Here is a 20954-nt window from a genome sequence, read left to right as displayed (position 1 = left end):
CTCAGTGTAAGTGCACATATTCACACAATAGTCTTACTTCTGAACCCAGAGCAGATGACATTGACACAGCATTATATTTAAAGATGTGAAGGCTCAGAATCCACATGAAGACTTAACAGCTACTCTGTATCTATTAACAGGTCCTTGGAGCACAGACCGCCCCCCTACTCGTGCTAGATCCTGACAGGCCTTCCTCTCGGAAGAGACACAACACAGATCTCCCAGGCCCGGTGATGGGGCGCCAGGGAAATAGGGTACGTGAAGAGAAAGGAGCAGACGGGCTCCCTCCTCCGTCCAGGTGCCCCGGCCCCACTCACCACTGCACGGGCTGCCAGTTGGGGAGGAAGGGCCGGAAGCCCGTGATGCACTCGAAGGCCAGGGTGCCAAAGCTCCAGTAGTCGACGGTCACTGTGTACTTCTGCTGCTCCAGCAGCTCTGGGGCCTGCAGCGACACGAGGGGGCACACCTGAGCTGCTCCTTTCATGGGGGACCATGGCAGGAGGGGGCGGCCAGCCAACTGCTTTCACCCCAGGCTTTCCTGGCTCCATCCCAGGGGGCACTGGCACATGCTTGCAGGGAGAGGAGGGCACTCCAGGCATGTTTAGCGGGTATGTCATGCTACCATTTCTAAGACCTTTCTATGCCCCACTCACTCCAGTAAGTCCTGATTGAGGGGCTAAAGATTCAGGGCCAGAGTACATCACACACCCCTCACTGGGCTTTAACTTCTCCCCTTTAAAAATGAGAGTTGCAGGCCAGGCGCAGTGGCTCACACCTGTAATTCCAGCACTTTGGGAGGTGGAGCCAGGCAGATTACTTGAGGTCAGGAGTTTGAGATCAGCCTGGCCAACATGGTGAAATCCCATCTCTACTAAAAATACAAAAATTAGCTGGGCATGGTGGCATGCACCTTTAGACCCAGCTACTCAGGAGGCTGAGGCACAAGAATTGCTTGAACCTGGGAAGTGGAGGTTCCAGTGAGCCGAGACCATGCCACTGCACTCCAGCCTGGGCAACAGAGTGAGCCCCCATCTCAAAAAAAAAAAAAAAAAAAAAAGAACGAAAGAAAGAAAAAAGGAAAAAAAAAAAAGAGAGTTGCAGCATTTCAGGCGCTTATTGAAAATTAGCTTAAGGCAGGATGCAGTCGTGGGCGCTGTGTAGACATGGGAAGAGAGGCTACAAATGTTAAAGGAAAATGATGCCAGGCTGTCTACACCAAATACACACATTAAGTGCTGGCTGAACCCCTGAACCAGGTACCATGTGGCTGCAGAAAAGGCCAGGATATTTAGAAACAGGCAGGGAAAATGTGATGCATGGCTGCTGCTGAGGCAGAGAGAGCTGGGGTGACCGAGGAAGGGAACGCAGCACAGGCGTGCTGGGGGTGCAGACTGGGCTCAGCAGGTGGGTGGAGACAGAAAGGACCAGGGCAAGCAAAAGCACAGAGACAGGGTGGTGCATGGTCTGGTTGGAAATATGAAGCTTAAGGAAGGGCCTGGAAGACCAAACCAAGAGAAGACATTCCGGGATGGGTAGGTCAACCTCTATGTCTGGTTAAGGACAGATGTTTTAGCTCATGTGAGTATATGACTTGACTCAGCTCCTGGTTAGAGCATGGGGTCCCCCTTGCTCAACTGCTGCTGAGCTGAGGAGGACTCCAGAAGGACCTACCAAATCACACGTCCTATGAACACAGGCACCTGAATCACTGTCCCCTGCGAGTCCTGCTCTGAAAGCTGCAGACTCCTTAAGTCAATCCCAACTGTGGAGGCTACTGCCATCAGCAAGCAACCTAAGACAGGTCTTGCTGGGGAGCTGTGCTAAGCCCTCCTGGAATCTAACTGCCTTCTGCCTCTTCACTGCCCCTACCTCGCCTGCTATTCACTCCTGTTTGGTGTGATTCCTTCTCTACACAGTATCAGGAGTGGGCTTTCCAAAGAGTTGCTCTTTCTCCCACTTAAAACCTATCAATCTCTGCAGAGGTTTTAAGATAAAGTCTAGAACTTAGCCCAGCCCTGAAGGCCCTTCATAATCTGTGCCCTACCTCGCTGTCAGCTTCAACTCAAGACTCTCTTTTCCTTTTGTGCTCGGTTCCAGCCACACCTTCAGGTCTTCCTGTGTGTGACCCCTTTGCATGGAATTCCCCCTCCTGTCCCCCACCTCCAGCCCTTTTCACCTCCTCACCCTTCAAGTCCCAGACCAGGCTGAGGCCACCCAATACATAATTTCGCAACACCCTGCACTCTTGCTTTGTAACATTCACCGCAACTGTAATTTCTTAGTTATCTGTGTAAGCATCACAGTAATGCCTGCTTTCCTGCTAAACTCTAAGGTCTGAAGGCAGAAAAGGGCTTCTCTTTTTCCCCCATTGCACCACCAGCCCTGAGCACAGTGCCTGACACAATATTCTTGAATTAGTGACTCAAACAGAAACCTAATATTCAGACCAAATAACGTAAACAAAGAGTGGGGAGCTCAGAGCTCTGATCCCTCCTCAGTGGCCCCTGAGATACCTCATAGAAACTGTGATCTCAGCCAGACTTAGTGACTCCTGCCTGTAGTCTTAGCTGCTCAGGAGGCTGAGGTGGGAGGACCACTCGAGACCAGCATGGATCTGTTTAAAACCCTTTCCTTTCAGAGAAGACGCTGAAGCACAGAGAGGCTAGGAGATGGTGCAAGGTACATGAGCAGAGCTCTCCGGACATCAGAGAAGATGACCACATCCCTCTACAGGGCATCTGGTGGCAAAAAATGCTGACTCGACCAGGTTATGGGTGTGACCTTATGCATCTCCAAAATATTCAGAGAGCAGGTGGGACTCAGGTGCTGGGAGTAAGGTGGGAGAGGAGCCCCACAAATGCAGAAGCAGGGAGGAGCTGACAGGCAAACAGGCAAAGCCCACTTCTTACCAGGTACTGCAGGGTCCCCACGAATGACGTGCAAAGACTGCCCTGATCCAGCTCCTTGGCATATCCTAAGTCAATAATTTTGTGTATTAACTAAAACAAAAGGAAGGAGAAATCTGAGGGTTACAAGAACACAATGTCCTTCTACAAGGAATCTGACTGCCTGGTATTAGAGCAGAGGTATTTCTGAATTCCCAGGTACTATTAGATCCCAAACTCCCAAGGAGCTGCCAGATACACAAAAGAATGTCCTCGACATGGTAGATTCAGGGCAAAAGAAGAGGCATATTGTAAAAATGCTAGGCACATGTCCTCCCACACTCTGCCACGCATCATCAGAGGGAAGCTGAATGAACAGAACAGGCACCAGCCCTCAAGATGGCTAAACTGAGACTTGAAACAGGAAGGACCGCGCCAGCCTCTTCTCAGTAAATACCCTCAGTTCCCAAATCTGAGCACCACTGACAGGAGTGAGTGTGAACTGGAACAAGGGCGAGCCCTGTGGTAGTCACAGACCAGGCCTAGGTGCTGAGGGCAGCTGTATGGGAAGGGATTAGGTGATCTAAGAACTCAGTCACGGCATTCCACTCAGCTGAGCCTGTGCTCACCACCCCAGCTGAACACATAGAGTGGGTAAAAACCGCAATGTCAAGCTCGAGGGGCAGTCAACACCATGTCCGAGCCAGGTAGCCACTGAGGAGGCCACAAAGAGCTCTGGGGAAACTATAGGCTGGACCAGGCTCGGCAGCAGATGCCAATCCCAGTGCCTCTTCCCAGCCACATACACAACCAACTGATCACTGGTTTCCATATAGCATTGAGAGGCGAGGCTCTTAAGGAAGATGGAAAACAAGAAGTTGATTTCCAAGAAGCGCTAGTCCCAGAGGCTAGGGGTGGAGGTAGGAAGGCAAACATTATTTTCCTTATCAGATTCCTGCAACTTGAGCAACTAACAATGTAATCCATTCAAACCTGCCTCAATCTGCAACAACTTTTTTGCTGAATTTTGTTTCAAATCAAACAGCATTCCCAGAGAATCAAAGCACAGGCAAGGAAATGCAAATACACACAAATATGCAGAGTGTGCTCCTTTCCTCCCAGGCCACTTCCCGGCGCGCCCACCTGAGGCTTTCCAAGTCCCAGGAGCGTCACTTACCCTCTGTTCTCCTTGCTGCAGGACAATGTTTTCTGGCTTTAGATCCCGATGGATGATTCTGTTTTCATGAAGGTATCTAAGTGCAGAGGCTGAGGAAGGCGGGATGAGGAGTGAGTTTTTCTTAAGCCTAAAAAATGCTTTTCATGACAGAATCGCCTCTCCTGCAAAAGATAAATGCTGCGTGCCCCTGAAACATACTCTGACTTGTAGCGCAACACCTCACGGTGGAGGGCAGGGGCCCTGCTATACGAGGCTTAACATCGGAATCTGGCTTACTTGAGCAAAGCACTCTTTGCCTTGCATCCATGAGGTCACCAACTGCAGCCTAGAGCAGTGCTTCTCAAACTACACTACCTGGACCAGCAGCAAACACGCTTGTTCAAAATGTGAAATTCTCGGGCCCCACCTGAGACCTCTGGATTCCAGTCTCAGGGGATGACCCCACCATCTGTGTTAACAAACTCTCCAGGTGATGCTGACGCCAATAAAGTTTTGAGAAGGGAAGCGTCTTTGGTCTAGGGGTTCAAAAATCTAAATTCTATAGGGTAGGCAAGGAGGAAGGGCCCTTGGGGACAGGATCCTATGGTCATATGATTGACAGTCCCAAGAGGTCAGAACCAGCTTCCAGGAACAGCAGGGAGGCAGAAGAGAACAGGGACACCTCCCACACATACAGACAGCCCAACACAGATTTACTATGTGCCCAGTTCTCTGGGAGGTTCTATGAAGGATATAAAATAAGGGGCGTGATCCCCAACTTTAAAGAGCTCAGAATCTAGTTGGAAGAAAGCAGACTGCACAACACTGGCTACGGAGGCATTTGATACCAAGAGCTTCTGCCGTGAGGAGGCAACATGATGATGTCACACAAGGAAGGAACAGCCTGCAGCTCAGACGGCAAGAAGGACATGATTTTACCCTCAAGAGAGGGTGAATAACTTTGACAGACACCCTAGCTCACTGCACTATAAAAGAAAGAAATGAAATAAATAGTATTGAAATGAGATAAAATTATTTTTATTTGGAGATGCTATGACTGTAGCCTAGAGAGCTCAACAGACTAAACACCAGAAAAAATTTAGCCAGTTGTCTGGAAACCAACAAGTCAATAGCTTTTCTCTATGTTAGCTATATCCAGTTGCACTGGAAAAGAAAAAATATCCCATTCACATTAGCAACAAAAACTCTAAAACACCATGGGATACATGTAGCAAAAAGAGCAGTGTATGCAGGAAAGCCATATGGTATAAATAGAACAGTGCAAATAACATTAAAAGGTTTTCAAAGTTTATGTAAAAGATATTATAAGCAAAGCCAAAAGACAAGAGAGGTGGAGAAACAATATCCACAACGCATATGCCAAAGAGTAAAGATACCTAATAGATAAAAAGCACTTACAAATCAGTAAGAGAGCAACTCAGAAGAAAAATGGGGCTGGGTGCGGTGGCTCATGCCTGTAATCCCAACACTTTGGGAGGCCAAGGCGAGCGAATCACCTGAGGTCAGGCGTTCAAGACTAGCTTGGCCAACATGGTGAGACCCTGTATCTGATAAAAATACAAAAAAAATTAGCTTGGTGGGGTGGCGGGCCCCTGTAATCCCAGCTACTCGGGAGGCTGAGGCAAGAGAATTGCTTGAACCCAGGAGGCAGAGGTTGCAGTGAGCCGAGATAATGGCCACTGCACTCCAGCCTGGGTGACAGAGTAAGACTCCATCTAAAAAAAAAAAGAAAGAAAAATGGGCAAAGAACGTCAAGTGGTGAGAACGCACAGAAAAAGAGATATAAATGGTGACAATTATATGAAAAGTTGCTTCACTTCACTGGTAGCCCAAGGATACTTACTGCATATCTTGAATGAAATAATTAGAAACAAACAGAAAGTCATTAGGAAATGGTAGAACAAATTATGGTAGTGCCACATTAGAACAGGCAACTCTTGGGTTTGTATTTTCTGACTCAGAGGGATAGTTAATGGTATGATCTGTTTCTTGTTTAAAACTTAAAAAGTCAAAACCACTAACACTGAGAGGTTTAACGATGAGCCGCTATGCCGCCGCTGCCACCACCATTCTCCCTCTCTCTGTCTCTCTGTCTCTAAGGGCAAACCGGGGAGGGGAAGACCCCTGAGGCCCGGGCAGCGATCCTGTCTGCTGTCATGGGCGTGGGCCTCTGTGCAGGGCAGCGGAAAAGCCTTCCACAGAAACTGAATGAGCAAACACGCTCTGCACACGCTCTAAGCTGAACATTTCCTGAAAACATATTGAAGAGTCAAACTGAGAGCTGAACAACTGACTTCCACCTTATTAACGGAGTTCCACAGAACATCAAGCTATATATGGTGAGTATCTCTTATCCAAAATGCTTGGGATTTTTCGGTTTTTCGTTGTTTTTTTTTTTGTTCGATGAATACTGGTATTCCTAATGAACTCCAGTGAACATTAAAATTATTTGTTTCAGCACCTTATATGAAACAACTGGACTTTGCCCGTCTGTCCGTCCGTCCCGCGTCCCACCGGTTCACGGTTCTCCCGCCTCAGCCTCCGGAGTAGCTGGGGACCACAGGTCACCACCCCGCCTCCCGCTAGTTTTTTGTATTTTTTAGTAGAGACGGGGTTTCACCGGGTTAGCCAGGGTGGTCTCGATCTCCTGACCTTGTGATCCGCCCATCTCGGCCTCCCAAAGTGCTGGGATTACAGGCTTGAGCCACCGCGCCCGGCCACAACTGAATTTTTATAAATGATTTTATAGTCTGATGGTAATTTTTATACAACAGTTTTAATAATTTTGTGCATGGAACAAAGTTTGTGTTAAGTACTTAAGTGTGGAACTTTCCACTTTTGGCATCATGTCAGTGTTCAAAAACCTTCAGATTTTACAGCCCTTTAGATTTTGGACTTTGGGATTAGGGATGCTCAATCTGTGGTGCCAGATCCCTTCTTACATCTGCTCTTTTAAGTCCAGCCTTCGACCATGTGGTTCCAACATTTCATACTGTTCCTTATTTTTCATTTCCTTCCTAAGTGACAGAGTAGATTAGCTTAGGTCCAATTAATGTCCAGATGAGGTGAAAGACTCGCTGCTTTCCATGGGCCTAAAAAATTCTATTTCATCTTGTTCTCAATTGTGTTAATGTTTAAAGATCAATGCTTCTCATCAGCACTTCTATTTTTGTTTTACTAGTTTTTATTTACAGTCAAAGCAAAGCATAATGAAGTAAATGAAGTATAAAAAATAGCTGCAGTAACACAGCCTTGAGACGGGGATGGCACTGCTGTTGAATATGAACTACTGGCTGGCAAAGAGCAAAGCCATGCGATAACTCAAAGTGTCTGTTAACTGATAGGTTCACAAAAGACCTGTGTTGGTATATGTCAGGCTGCTGAAGTGTATCAGGATGTAATACACAAAAGTGTAGGTTTGTTTTTTCCAAAGCAGAATGTATGGAAGTTAAGATATTGTAATTTGTGCAAGTACACAAGCCCAGACTAAGACAAGGCCCCCGCAGCTGGAGGCATAACATCTCAGGGCAAAACCCAGGGCAGAAGCAGGTGAGATGGCCCCAGGACCCCCCAGTGTAAAGGAGAAGCATTCAGATCAGACCGAAGGCACCACTCTCTATGCCACACGGATTAGAGTTGTCACCAGATCTTCAGTGAGGAGGGGCAGGAGGTTGGTAACTGAATACTCTGACTACTATTAATATCTGTCTATGTTTATGCTTAAACAACTGTACAAAACAAACTTTATTCCTCATTTCGGGGTTGTCATCTATTCTCAAATACCTCTGTCAACTTAATAAAGTCCAGATTTAAAGAGTCCAACAGGTATTGCTACACAAAGTTTCTGGTACTGAAATGTAAAAATTCTGATAGGCAAGTCCTCTTAAATGTACCCTGCAGAGAATACACTTTCAAAACGCTTAGTTCAGTATCACTGTGCTACATTTTACAAAACAGTACTTCAGAGCTGAAGTGAAATGAATCAAAATTGTCTCAAGCCCAGAGAATCTAACTTTGTTTAAATTCAATGGAAAATGAGATATTGAGATAAAGAAAAACACTGTTGTATCTGGAAGTCTATTAAAAATCTAAATGCCTGGCAATAGCAATAAGGCATGTTTATAAAAACTGAAAGCCACACCACAAAGCATAAAAGTGTACCAGGCTATTTCTCATGTTCCCGTTACAGAGAAGAGCTGTGAGAAGCACCACACTGCAAACTGTTCGGCTGTTCACAACTACATAGTGAGGCCGGGCATGGTGGCTCACGCCTGTAATCCCAGCACTTTTGGAGGTCGAGGTAGGAGGATCCCTTGAGGCCAAGAGTTTGAGACCAGCCTGGACAATATAGCAAGACCCTGTCTCTACAAAAAATTTTTTTAATTAGCTAGGCATGGTGGTGCCCACCTTCATCCCAGCTACGTGGGAGGCTGAGGTGAGAGGGTCAGTCACTGGAGCCCAGGAGTTCAAGGCTGCAGTGAAACATGATCATGCCACTGCCCTCCAGCCTGGACAACAGAGCAATACCCTACCTCTAGAAAAATCCAAAAACTAAAATAAACGACACAGTACAGTGTATGCAGGAAAAACACAAAAAGTAAGATAAATGACACAGCGCATTTCCACAGAGCGGGTCCACGTGGCAGACTTGCCATAGGAAGATAACAGCCTCCCTCTCTCGCCCTTTCAGGAGCCGTGCCCCAGTGGTCACCCCAGCCTTTCCCTGGCTCATGAGGAAGGCACAAACACACAACTGAAGAACATGACAATCCTGTGGGTCTTATTGATGAATCACAGCTCCAAATAACAGCCCTATGTACTTTTTTCAGATGACAAACCACAAACTGGGGAACAGATAAGGGCAGTTAGGCCTCCAAGGAAAAAGCAGTTTTATAAGAGTGGGTCCATGAATCTCTATTTATCACAAGTTTAGAGGGATGACTAAGTTCCCTTCAGAACATTTTTGTTAGAGCTACATTCTATAGAGAACAGGTGGAAAGATAAATGGTCCAAAAGGCTGAGATAGAGGTTAGAAGGGTCACTGGCTGGTAATCCAAGTCACCACTGAGTAAGAACGGCAACAGTATGTCCGTTCCCTCGGTAAAACCCCTGCCTGGGTCCTACTGTGCCAGCCACTTCAATGTCACTGGGCTTCCCAAACAAAACAGACTGGGAGGCCAGCTGTGGACACAGGGAGAGAGACTGAGTCTGGCTAATTAGGGTACTTGGCTAAAATAGCCTTTGATTAATCAGTGAGGCAGCAAGGCAGTAATGCTGGGTGCCGAGGAGAAAGTGTGACAACTTCACTAATTCATTCAACAAGGCTCTATTGAGTGTCCACAATCTGCACACAATGGGAAATGTTGTCACTGAATCAAAGCCTTTTCCTAACTTCCTGCACAGTCTGGACAACTGGGTCCCCAAACCCAGAGGTCAGCCCTCACTGCCAAGGCACAGATAGAAATCACAGAGCAGTAATGGCAATGCCAAGTGTCAAAGGAGCAAATGAGGTGACACCAGCAGAAGGACCCACAGGAGAATCCCCGTGGCCCCAGGCCAGGCAGCCCCCACAGAGGGGCAGGTCTGCAGCTGTGCGCAAAGGACGGGCAGGTTCAGGGTCTCTGTGAGGTGCGAGAACAGCTTCCACAAGGGGCAACGCGTGCGAGGCCAGCAAGGGGCTGACAGGTGGGTTTGGAATCACACACAGAGGCTGGCGAGTGGGTTCTGTGGGTCACGTGCAGAGGTTGGCAGGTGGGTTCCGAGGATCATGCCTAGAAGCTGGCGGGTGGGTTCTGTGGGTCACACACAGAGGCTGGCAGGTGGGTTCCGCGGGTCATACACAGAGGTTGGCAGGTGGGTTCCGAGGGTCACACTTGGAGGCTGGCAGGTGGGTTCCGAGGGTCACACCCGGAGGCTGGCAGGTGGGTTCCAAGGGTCACACACAGGTTGACGGGTGGGTCCCGTGGGTCATGCCCAGGGCTGGCTGCCATGGGTGGGAGAAAGGCACAGTGAAGGGGCTGGGAGTGCCCTTCCAAGACAGAAGGGTAGGTTAGCACACAGGGTTAAGGAGGCCAGGGAGGAGGTCGCTGCAGGGATTTGCTCTGATATTGAATCAGTGGAAGCAGCGGTCTGCAGCCTCCGTAATGCAAGGCTATGAGCAGGAGCGGGGGCTGACTCTGAGGGACCAGGTTCGACATGGACACTCGGTCCTGGGCAGCAGGCAGAAAATGGCACCGTGACACAAGAGACAGGGTGGCAGGAGGGACCTGGCTGAAGACGACGACCAGGGCTTCTACTGGAAGTGACTTTGGAAGAAAGACCCAGCGGACGTGGATATGACTTTAGGATGAGTTCAGGGTTGAATTCCAGATTCTGGGAACAATATGGTGAGAAACAGGCCACAAGAACAGCCAGGCAAACAGAAAGTCGAGGAGCAGCAGCCAGCTGGCGCAGGGGCAGGGAGGGAAGGATGGACAGGCCAACGCAGGGGCAGGCAGTGGAGATGAGACACAGAGCCTGTGGGAAGCAGTTAGGCCACCAGCTAGGAGATGTCAGAGATGTCCCGGGGTCACCATTCCGAAAGCCAGATTCCTGGACAGTGAAATGGAGTTGTTAGAGGGAGATGGGACCGTAGAGAGCACTCAGAGGTCCAAACCCCTCATCCTAAAGCAGGGGACGCTGTGGCCACGACATTCCGTGCCTCACCCAAGGCTCTAGAGCTGTAAAGTGGAGGAGCCATGACTGAGGGCTGGCTGTCTTCTCTCTCACTGTTACTGTATTTATTAACCTGGTTACTTATGCTTTCCAAAAAGCTTTCTGTGCAAATGATCTGTGGTCAGGTCATCATCTTTTGTTATAATCCACACCTCAGTCAGACGGATGCGTTCAACAGAACCAGTCAGAAGATCCACAGTGCTAGACAGTGCACCTGATGTGCAGTTCCTGGAATGGAGTTGTCTTCCCCAAAGCCAAGTGTTTTCTCTGAAACCCTCTGCTCTTTAACACTGAAGTCCTGGACACCTGCTAGGAGCAGCTCCGGCAGGAACAGAGGTGGGGCTCAGAGAAGGAAGCAGGGACAGCAACAGAGGGGTGGGTTCCTGAAGGCTTGGGGCACAGGATGGTGTTACCACAGCAGACTGGCCACCTGCAGAATCCAGGAAGGCTGATTCCAATCTAAGATCTGGTAAGGCCCAGGCGGGCCCAGCAGAGTCACACCCCACCAGGCAGGAGAGAGTGCTGCAGCCTGCCCCATAATCTCGAGTGCTCAGAATTTGGCGCCTCTGTTACCAAAAGAAAACACACGCCAATGTTTTCCAAAGGATAATGAGCAAGACTGTTTAAATAGAGTCCACGCACATATAACTTCCTTGAGCTATTTTAGGGTCACATTATGTGGCAGTCCACATCATTTCCAGCTGCTCCACCTAGGTCCCGGGTCTCCTATCAGCATGGAGTGATGGTCTGGCGGAAGAGTCCTGGCCAGGACGCAGGGGGCTCACCTCTGTGCCCACCAGGCAGCTGCTCAGTTCCTTTTTTGGAGACAGAGTCTCGCTCTTGCTGTCCAGGCTGGAGTATAATGGCGCGATCCCAGCTCACTGCAACCTCTGCCTCCCGAGTTCAAGTGATTCTCCTGCCTCAGTCTCCTGAGTAGCTAGAACTACAGGCACACACCACCACACCCAGCTAATTTTTGTATTTTTAGTAGAGATGGGGTTTCACCATGTTGGCCAGGCTGGTCTCAAACTCTTGACCTCAGGTTATCCACCTGCCTCGGCCTCCCACAGTACTGGGATTCTAGGCATGAGCCACCCTGCCATCTGCTCATTTCTCACAGGCACTCTGCAGCATCTTCTTGGGCAATTTGAAATTCAGTGGAAAAATCCTATCCATGTCTATTATCTTGACACTGTTCTGAGCAGGTGTCTCTGGGAGGTTAGCGGCACAGAAGAGAGTGGGGGCCAACAGTTTAATCCAGAAGAGTAGGAAATGAATCCGGACCCAGGGGTCAAGGGTGTGGCTCTGCCACTTATCTTAAGTCAATCTGGCAGAGAACAGCACTGGCAACTCCAACAAAGGAAATGTGGGGCCAGCACTTGGAACAAACTGGAACAAAATATGCTCAGGAAATGCTCCAAAATACAAAAGAGCTATGTTAGATGAACTCTGGCTCAGTCACCAGATCCTTGCAAAAAGAAATTTAATGGATTTGGTACACAAATCAGAAACAGGGATAAAAGTAAAATACGAGCTCATCAGCAGCCTCAACCACAAAACCAGGGCTGCACTGCACCCAAAATGTGGTGGAGACGGGAACGGGTCTGAGGAAGGCCGGCCTCTTCCAGGATGGGAGTCTCAGAAGGCACCCACCCATGTGGTTTTCTGGATCCAGCCTCAGATCATGCCCTAAAGAAGGCACTGAGGGTTTCCAAAATGGGGAGGCCAAAAATCAAAATCCAGAGCAGGAAGGAAATGAGCAAGGAACTAACACTTGCTGACTACATATTCTGCAGAAACAGAGCACTGTGCTAGAAGCTTTATTTATATCACCTCATTTTATTCCACAACAATTCTAACAAGGTAAGTAACACTCCCATTTTACCACTAATAAAAGGGTGTAAGTAACGTGCCCACAGTCACACTGCTAATACGCAGAGGAGCTAGTATTGGACCTGGAGCTGTTCATGATGTGTGGACATCTGATTTAAATAATAATAATAATAAAATAAACTAGGTCCTTACTTATTTTAATTTCCTTTAGGATTTATTTCATTCATTTGACAATTTTTTTTTTTTTTTTTGAGATGGAGCTTCACTCTTATTGCCCAGGCTGGAGTGCAATGGAGCCATCTTGGCTCACTGCAACCCCCGCCTCCCAGGTTCAAGTGATTCTCCTGCCTCAGCCCCCAACAAGTGGCTGGCATTACAGGCATGCACCACCACACCTGGCTAATTTAGTTTTTGTTTTTGTTTTTCGTACTTTTTGTAGAGACAGGGTTTCACCATGTTGGCCAGGCTGGCCTCAAACTCCTGACCTCATGATCCGCCCACCTCGGCCTCCCAAAGTGCTGGGATTACAGGTGTGAGCCACCGCATCCAGCCTAATTTAGTATTTTTAGTAGAGACGGGGTTTCTCCATGTTGGTCAGGCTCGTCTCAAACTCCTGACCTCAGGCGATCAGCCCGCTTCCACCTCCCAAAGTGCTGGGATTACAGGCATGAGCCACCGCACCCAGCCCTCATTTGATAAGTATTTATAGAGAAGCTGATATACTGCTATTCTAGATGCTGGAGATATAGCAGTGACTGAAGTTTGTGCCCTTAAGAAGTTTAACTGTAGTGTACTAGTTAGTACTTCAAAGTCGAATTATTTCCAACTCAGGGTCACAGAGAAGACAGAGAATCAGCAATGTACAGAATTTAATATTCACCTACCTATCTATCTGTAAGAGACCTGTAGCACACAAGCACTTAAGAATCCACCTGTTTTCATTATTCTAATTTATGTGTAACTTAAATACATAGACACACACAATTTGAATACAATAATATAAAAGCTACCACACAAGTCAATGGTAACTGAATTCAAACTGGACTCAGACTAAAAGAATACGTAACCAGAGAGGTTCTGTGAATATCAGCAGCAAAGCACCTGCAGAATAAACAACCATGTGAGGAAGCTGAGAGTTATGTGCACTTGTGCCAATATATATATATATTTTTTCCAAGACGGAGTCTCACTCTGTCACCAGACTGGAGTACAATGGCTCGATCTCGGCTTACTGCAACCTCTCCGCCTCCTGGGTTCAAGCAATTCTCTGCCTCAGCCTCCCAAGTAGCTGGAATTACAAGCGCCCGTCACCACGCCCAGCTAATTTTTGTGTTTTTAGTAGAGATGGGGTTTCACCATCTTGGTCAGACTGGTCTTGAACTCCTGACCTTGTGATCCACCCGCCTCAGCCCCCCCAAAGTGTTGCAGGCATGAGCCACCGCGCCCTGCACTTGTGCCAATAATTTAAAGACTTTTGGCCAGGCATGGTGGCTCATGCCTGTAATCCCAGCACTTTGGGAGGCTGAGATGGGTGGATCACTTGAGGTCAAGGGTTCGAGACCATCCTGGCCAACATGGTGAAACCCCGTCTCTACTAAAAATACAACAGTTAGCCAGGTGTGGTGGCACGCACCTGTAATCCCAGCTACTCAGGAGGCTCGCGGAGGAGAATCACTTGGATCTGGGAGGCAGAGGTTGCAGTGAGCCAAGGTTGCCTACTGCACTCCAGCCTGGGCAACAGAGTGACCCACCGTCTCAAAAAAAAAAAAAAGGACTTTCGTAATAACTACTTGCTGAAGTCATCAATAGCCTAAGGAGTGAAAGAAAAATATCTAAGAGAAAAACATCAAAAAAAAAATAATAATAATAACTTGACAAAGCTCTAACCAAAGAGAAACAAAATAAAAGTCACCCATGAAAAGCAAGAGAATATTCTCCAACCTGCTAACCTGCCTTCAACCCAGTTCGACAGAGAACAAATGAAGAATCTGGCCACTGATGTAAAAAACACAATCGAGTAAGCCTCCAAGCAAAACATGGATGGGTGAGCCTTGGGTCAGGCAGTCAAGAAAACAAGTGAAATTTCTAACTGATGGATTATGCTCTAGGAAGACAAACAAGATTCATGCGGGCCATGCACAGGGGGTCCCTTGGGCCAGCACTGGGTGCTCACTTGAGTCAAATAAAACTGGTGTAATGTCAACTTATCCTCCATGTGAAATCCACCCAAAGGGACGAAGACATAGCACAGAGCAAGATGGGAATTTTCTATGTCAGACTATTTGGATCTTAACCTTAAATATGTCATTGCTTGACTTTTCCCCTTCCTTTTCTTCTTGCTTCTCCTCTGTCAAAAGCAGCAGTCAGGAAGAGACCAGATCCACACTAGCAAGACAAAGTGTTGGACCATCAACCCTTCCAGGCCCTGGCTTAGAGAACACAGCTTTACAAATGAGGGAGAATGTTAACATCTGGTGAACTGAGGGGAATGGTATGTGAGTTTCGCTGTAATACTCTTTTAACTTTTCTATATTTTTGACAATTTTCAAAAAAAAACTTGAGCAAACAAAAAGAAAAAATATATACAGCTTTGAAAGGTTGAGGTAGGGGAGGGATGAAAATGGCATCATTCTCCAAATCTGGGGGCAAAGAGTCAAAGATAAATTATCAATAACTCTAAACCTTAGACCCCAACTATCAACTTGCACCAACAACCTTGGAGATTATTTAAAAAAAAAAAAACCCTGAGCAAGTCCCTCTCCCTTGTGACGTCTGTCTCCCCAGGCTGGGGCCCGGTGCTGACCTTTAGCACCCAGCCCTCAGGCCCCTACTGAGTGGGCGCCAGGGTCTAGGAGGCTCCACTGGCCTCTGCAGGCTGAGGCCACTCTTCTCAATGAATGGCCAGCTTGGCCTTCTCAGAGGGTGCCGCAGATGCCCTCATTTGGGGATGCCAACAGTACCCAAGGGATTAAACAAGGACAGTTTTTCCTACGCCTCTCATTGGCAAAGAACTGCCAACATGGGAGCGGAAAAATTCACTGCCAAGGGACAAAACTCATTCGAATGACAACCTATTCCAGTGCCAGCCATTCCAGGAAAGGAGGGAGGGGAGCTTCATAATGAGAAAGGAAATCTGTTATTCCCTATACATCATAATTCACCTGATGAGTTAATCAGGAAGGAAGGGAAACCTATTTGAGTTCAGCGTCTGTCTGGCTGACTCCTTTTTGACCTCCCTACTCCACCACGGTCCCCCCTCCCCTGGCTCCCATTACCCCTCCACAGAGACCAAAGGATTGAAGTGTCTGCCTGCAGTGCTCCGCAGGGACTCATGGGGCACCACACTCTCCCTGAAGGACATGGCCAGACTTCCAGGGCTGGGATTTACCAATGTCACTCAGCAAGGTGAGGATGGCACCTTCCCGCAGACCACAGCAATTCTCAAACTGGTTCAGGTACTGTCAAGAAAGTGAGAAGCGGCATCAGAGCTGGTGGTCACAAACCACCGGAAACCCACACGTGTCTCTTACCAGCCCATGTGATGGAAGTGCTGACCCTGGGCCCTAGTCTTTAGGGGACCTGCTTTTGAGGAAGCTAGGGCAGCAGGACTAGCAGGGATTGGCCGGAGGAGGAGGAGGAAGAAGAGAAGGACGAAGCAGTCCTGACCACCCCAGGGCTCTCACATCCTCACAGCAAGGGGCCCCTGGGGCGAGGAAAGTTCGATTCTCACTGGCTGCTGCAGTTCTGAGCAAGGCAGGATGAAGTCTAAGCACAGGAAATAGGAATTATCTGTGCCTGAGGGTCCTAGAGACAGGCCAGGCTGGGAGGGCATCACTGGAAACCACCCTCCAACCACCATCCTGCCATCTCCTAGCCATGTAGGTGACGGTAACAGTAGGGAACGGTTACTGAGCACTGACTACGTGCCAGGGGCTGGAAGAGCTCTGCACGGATTAGCTTGGCAAAGCCTTCCCTGCGTGACCTCATTTAATACTAACCACCACCACTGAGTAAGTACGGGGTGGAATCCCCATGTTGGAGGAGGAAACTGAGGTTACACGGTTGAATACCTGTTAGCTCGCACAGCTGTGAAAGGGCAGTGCTGGAATGCGGTGCCAGGTCAATCTGAAACTCAAGCCCAGGCCCTTAATCCCCTGCCTTCCTGGCCCCCTCGACTGTCAAGAGGCTCTGTGTGCTGCTGGGAGCTGGCCTCCGAAGAAGGCAGAGAGAGGAGCTTCCCAGCTGAGCCTCACCGTTAGGAACTCACATCATGTTCATAAACCCTCAAGAGTCTGTTCACGTACCTAGCATGTATACTTTTAACATCGACTCTTACATGTCCCCATGTGCTGGCCAAGCCTGCCTCTCCTTGCCCACGGATGTATTATAGATTTGAACTTTTTAGAGGGAACAAAGGAAACAACAGACAACAAGACAGTGGGCAACAGTGTCCTCCCCTAACCCCACTGGGTGACAGCAAGGATAGGGGTTCCTTAGGATGCGAGTCCTTCCTGCTTCCCCCTCAATCATCCTGCAACCCACGCCAGGTCAGTCATGTTAAACTTTTCATCTCTTCTTCCCTGGCTCATTGGCTCTTTGCCACCTAAAAGACCAAGTCTAAAAGCCTCTGCCTCACTTCAGAGCCCTCTGTAATCTGGCCACATCCCACCTACTTCCAGGCTGCCCTCTGGGAAGTCTCCACTTGACTGCAACATGGCTTTATCTCTACACAGCTGCAGTCAGTAATGGGTGACTGTCAAAGGTTAGAAAAATAAGGAAAAAATCAAAGTGCTGTCAAGTTCCCCCATCTCTCACTGTGGGTCATGCCAAGGGCTGTGTTCATATCCTGCTGTGAGTGCCACTCCCAGGACATGCCTATCTCCAGGGACAGCCACTCTGGCAGGCCAAGCCCACGGAAAGTTTCCTCTTATTTTATTTATCTGTCTATTTCTTCTGAGACAGGATTATCTTTTTTCTTGAGACTGAGTCTTGCTCTGTCGCCTAGGCTGGCATGCAGTGGCGCAATCATAGCTCCCTGTAGCCTCAACCTCCCAGGCTCAAGCCATCCTCCCAGTCCAGCCTCCAAAATAGTGGGGACTACAAGCGCACACTACCACACCTGGCTAATTTTTCATTTTTTATTTTTTGAGGAGATAGGGCCTTGGTATGTCGCCCAGGCTGGTCTCAAACTCCTGGCCTCAAGCTATCCTCCTGTCTCAGCTTCCCAAAGTGGAAAGCTTTTGTTTTTTTTTTCAAGAGGCACAAGGGCCTGGAGGAACAGTAAGAGTAGCACCTGAAGTGTGTCTGGGAATAGCCACTGAAAGGGAGTAAACGCCTGGGCTCCCACCCTCACTATTGTGACCCTTCCAAAGTAAAGAGGTGCACTCACAGAGTAACCGACCTCCTTTTCAATTAAAATAAAAACTTTTTTGGCTGGGCGCAGTGGCTCACACCTGTAATCCCAGCACTTTGGGAGGCTGAGGTGGGTGATCATTTGAGGTCAGGAGTTCGAGACCTACCTGGCTGGTATGGCGAAACCCTGCCTCTACCAAAAATACAAAAGTTAGCTGGGCATGGGGGCGGGCACCTATAATCCCAGCTACTTGGGAGGCTGAGGCAGGAGAATCGCTTGGACCCAGGAGGCGGAGGCTGCAGTGAGTCGAGATCACGCCACTGCACTCCAGCCTGGGCAATAGAGCGAGACTCTGTCTCAAAAAAAAAAAAAATTTTGTTCAGAGCTTCCAGTTATCATGTTATATGGCCTTATTCAGTCTTAGAGATGGAGAGGTGGCCTGCGGCTAGGTCTGTGTGGACTGGGACCCAGGCTCTGTTGCTACAGCTGTGTGAGGCCCAACCTCTCTGGGCTGTGATATCCACCCGTGATGTGGGAACCATACCTGTGCACTCATGTGTGAGCTGTTGGAAATCGAATGAGGTAACATGTACTAGCAGGCTATGTGGTACTATCACAGGGAACAACGGGGAAGAGGGCGCCCAACTGCCCCTGAGACCAGAAGGGGCTGCCATCCACCCACCAGAAGTGAACACTCTAGGGAAGAGGAGGTGGTGTGGTGAGAAGGCGGAGAGCAGAGCCCCACAGATGAGTCCAGGTGGGTCAGGTGGGTTGGGTGGGTCGGATGGGTTGGAGCAGGTCTGCAGTCCTGGCCCAGCTCTCTGATCATGAATCCCACTCCCTGTCTTCTATGCTCCCTGCCCCCATGTGTGGTGCTGTCCCATCTCTGGAATAAGATCCCTCCTAATAAGGAGAGCAGTGGCGCTGGCACCAAAGGCCTAACGTGGCCCTAACACGCCCAGGGAGGAAGCATTTGTTTTGGAACTTGCCCAGTCCTTCCCCACACCCAAACCTGTGATGAGTTTTCCTTGTCATTGGAATAATCCCAGCAGAGTGTGCAGCACGCCCTTCCCCCTCCCTGGTGTTCTCGGAAGTGCCTCTGACTTACACACACACCAGCCCCAAGTGGGCAGGGAACAGAGGATCTGAGAGGCAAAGCAGCCCTGCTGGAGTTGCTGGGGGTCCCCAAGCTTCCTGATGATGACAGAAGTGAAAGGTCTTCCCATCCCCCTTCCTGGTGTCCCACCTGCCCAGACAGGCTGTATGCCTGGCAGCCGCGGGAGCCTCACCTTCCGGAGATCTCCTCCTTGGCAATACTCCATGGCCAGCAGGGGCAAGTCATTGGGTGCCAAGTTCTGCATCCCCTCAGGGACATCTCGGGCAGCCACCACATTGGGGTGTGTCAGCCTAGGAAGGAGGAAAACCAATGAGAGCAGAGCCAGACTCCTGCCCAGACCCATCCCTATCACCCCCATCAGGTCTCAGCAACAAAGGCCCAGGATAACCCAGGGCTTCGAAACAGAGGAAGATCTTCCTCAGGCCCAGGATGGGTGGCCAACTGCAATGCCCCGGTCAGTGGCGTGCACCCAGCCCCACCCGCAGCACCAGAACTCAGACCCTGAGGGCACACTCCGTGTAACTTCCATTTTCTGTGCGTGCTACATCCCAAGTCCTCATCGTGCTGCCAAACTGCTCCTTTGAAGACCTTCCAATCTCATGCCCTCCACATGGGGGGGATGTGTCACACATGCAAGCAGGCAAACAAGGTGGTGCCTGCTCTTTTTGTTCTCGTATTTTTTTTCTTTTCTCTGTTTATTTTTCGGCAGGTTGATTCACCCACACACATCACCCCAAGGTGGACACACAGAGAGGGATCTGAGAAGGAACTCATGTAACCAGATAGAACCATGATGTAACCAAATGGCACTTCCTCTTTTTAAGAGGCTGGCAGAGGAGCCCCTGCTTGGTATCCTCCTCGCTGGCTCTTTCGGAGCCCACCTCACTAGCTAGGGGGTCAGCAGCCACCGGGCAGATGGACGGCCCAGTCTCCACACTAGAGGAATAAATGTCAGCGGCAGCATGACAGCAGAGAACGGTCATGTACCACCTTGGAACTGGAAATACAGGAGGAAAGAAGGCTTTTTTTTTGCTGACAAAGGAAAAGTCACTGTGGTAACTGTGTTAACTTATTTAATATAATGAAACTGATGAAAAGTCCCCGACAAGGCCCAGTGTGGACTTTAGCTGCTCTTCCTCTGGCATCTTTAGAAGCAGCAGAGTCACCGTGGAGATTGTCGGGCTGGCGCCCTGATGGAGGGGCAGAGATTTAAGACTCTCCTCTTTTTTTTTTTTTTTTTTTTTAAATTAGACGGAGTCTCGCTCTGTCGCCCAGGCTGGAGTGCAGTGGCGCGATCCTGGCTCACTGCAAGCTCCGCCTCCCGGGTTCACATCATTCTCCTGCCTCAGCCACCCAAGTAGCTGAGACTACAGGCGCCCACTACCAAGCCTGGCTAATTTTTGGTATTTTTAGTAGAGATGGGGTTTCATTGTGTTAGCCAGGATGGTCTCAATCTCCTTACCTCGTGATCCACCTGCCTCAGCCTCCCAAAGTGCTGGGATTACAGGCGTGAGCCACCGTGCCCAGCAAGACTCTCCTTTCTAGACACACCGGGGGCTGCTGCTCCAGCTTTCCCTTGGGGTGCGCAAGGCCCTCACCTTCTCATGATCTGGATCTCCAGGCACCACCGCTCTCGATTCCGGGGGCTGAGCTCCTGCCGGCACTGCTTGATGGCAATCTGCTCACCTGTTTCCTACAGAAACAGCACAGTGGGGACCAGCAGAGCGAGCTGCAGGCCAAATCCCACCCTGTCTGCTGCATGGGAGGGATCTCCAGCCCTCAGGTGTCACCTGCAATCACCTCCTGGTGCTCCAAGGTCACATGTACACACCGATCGACAGCCACGTAGCACCTGCCCTTCGGGCTGTCTCCTTA

At 49.2% G+C, this 20954-nt stretch overlaps 1 protein-coding gene across 7 annotated transcripts in view; it reads right to left on the bottom strand.

The window, feature by feature from the left end:
- Window positions 1–20954, bottom strand: part of IKBKB (inhibitor of nuclear factor kappa B kinase subunit beta) — a 57517-nt gene that overhangs the window by 22225 nt on the left and 14338 nt on the right. For 5 of the 7 annotated variants that reach the window (XM_003902689.4, XM_021942278.1, XM_009212969.3 and 2 more), the window contains exons 3-8: window positions 20678–20772; window positions 19252–19369; window positions 15998–16067; window positions 4063–4151; window positions 2910–2999; window positions 318–442 (exon numbers count right to left, since the gene is read on the bottom strand). In XM_003902689.4, the coding sequence (XP_003902738.2) occupies window positions 318–442; window positions 2910–2999; window positions 4063–4151; window positions 15998–16067; window positions 19252–19369; window positions 20678–20772 (587 nt within the window). The remainder of the gene's footprint in view (window positions 1–317; window positions 443–2909; window positions 3000–4062; window positions 4152–15997; window positions 16068–19251; window positions 19370–20677; window positions 20773–20954) is intronic. The other 2 variants (XM_003902690.5, XM_009212970.2) reach the window with 1 other exon arrangement.

The sequence above is a fragment of the Papio anubis genome, chromosome 8, assembly GCF_008728515.1.
Source record: "Papio anubis isolate 15944 chromosome 8, Panubis1.0, whole genome shotgun sequence".
Lineage (NCBI taxonomy): Eukaryota > Metazoa > Chordata > Mammalia > Primates > Cercopithecidae > Papio > Papio anubis.
The sequence above is the reverse complement of the archived record's forward strand: the minus strand, read 5'-3'. Positions and strand labels throughout refer to the sequence as shown.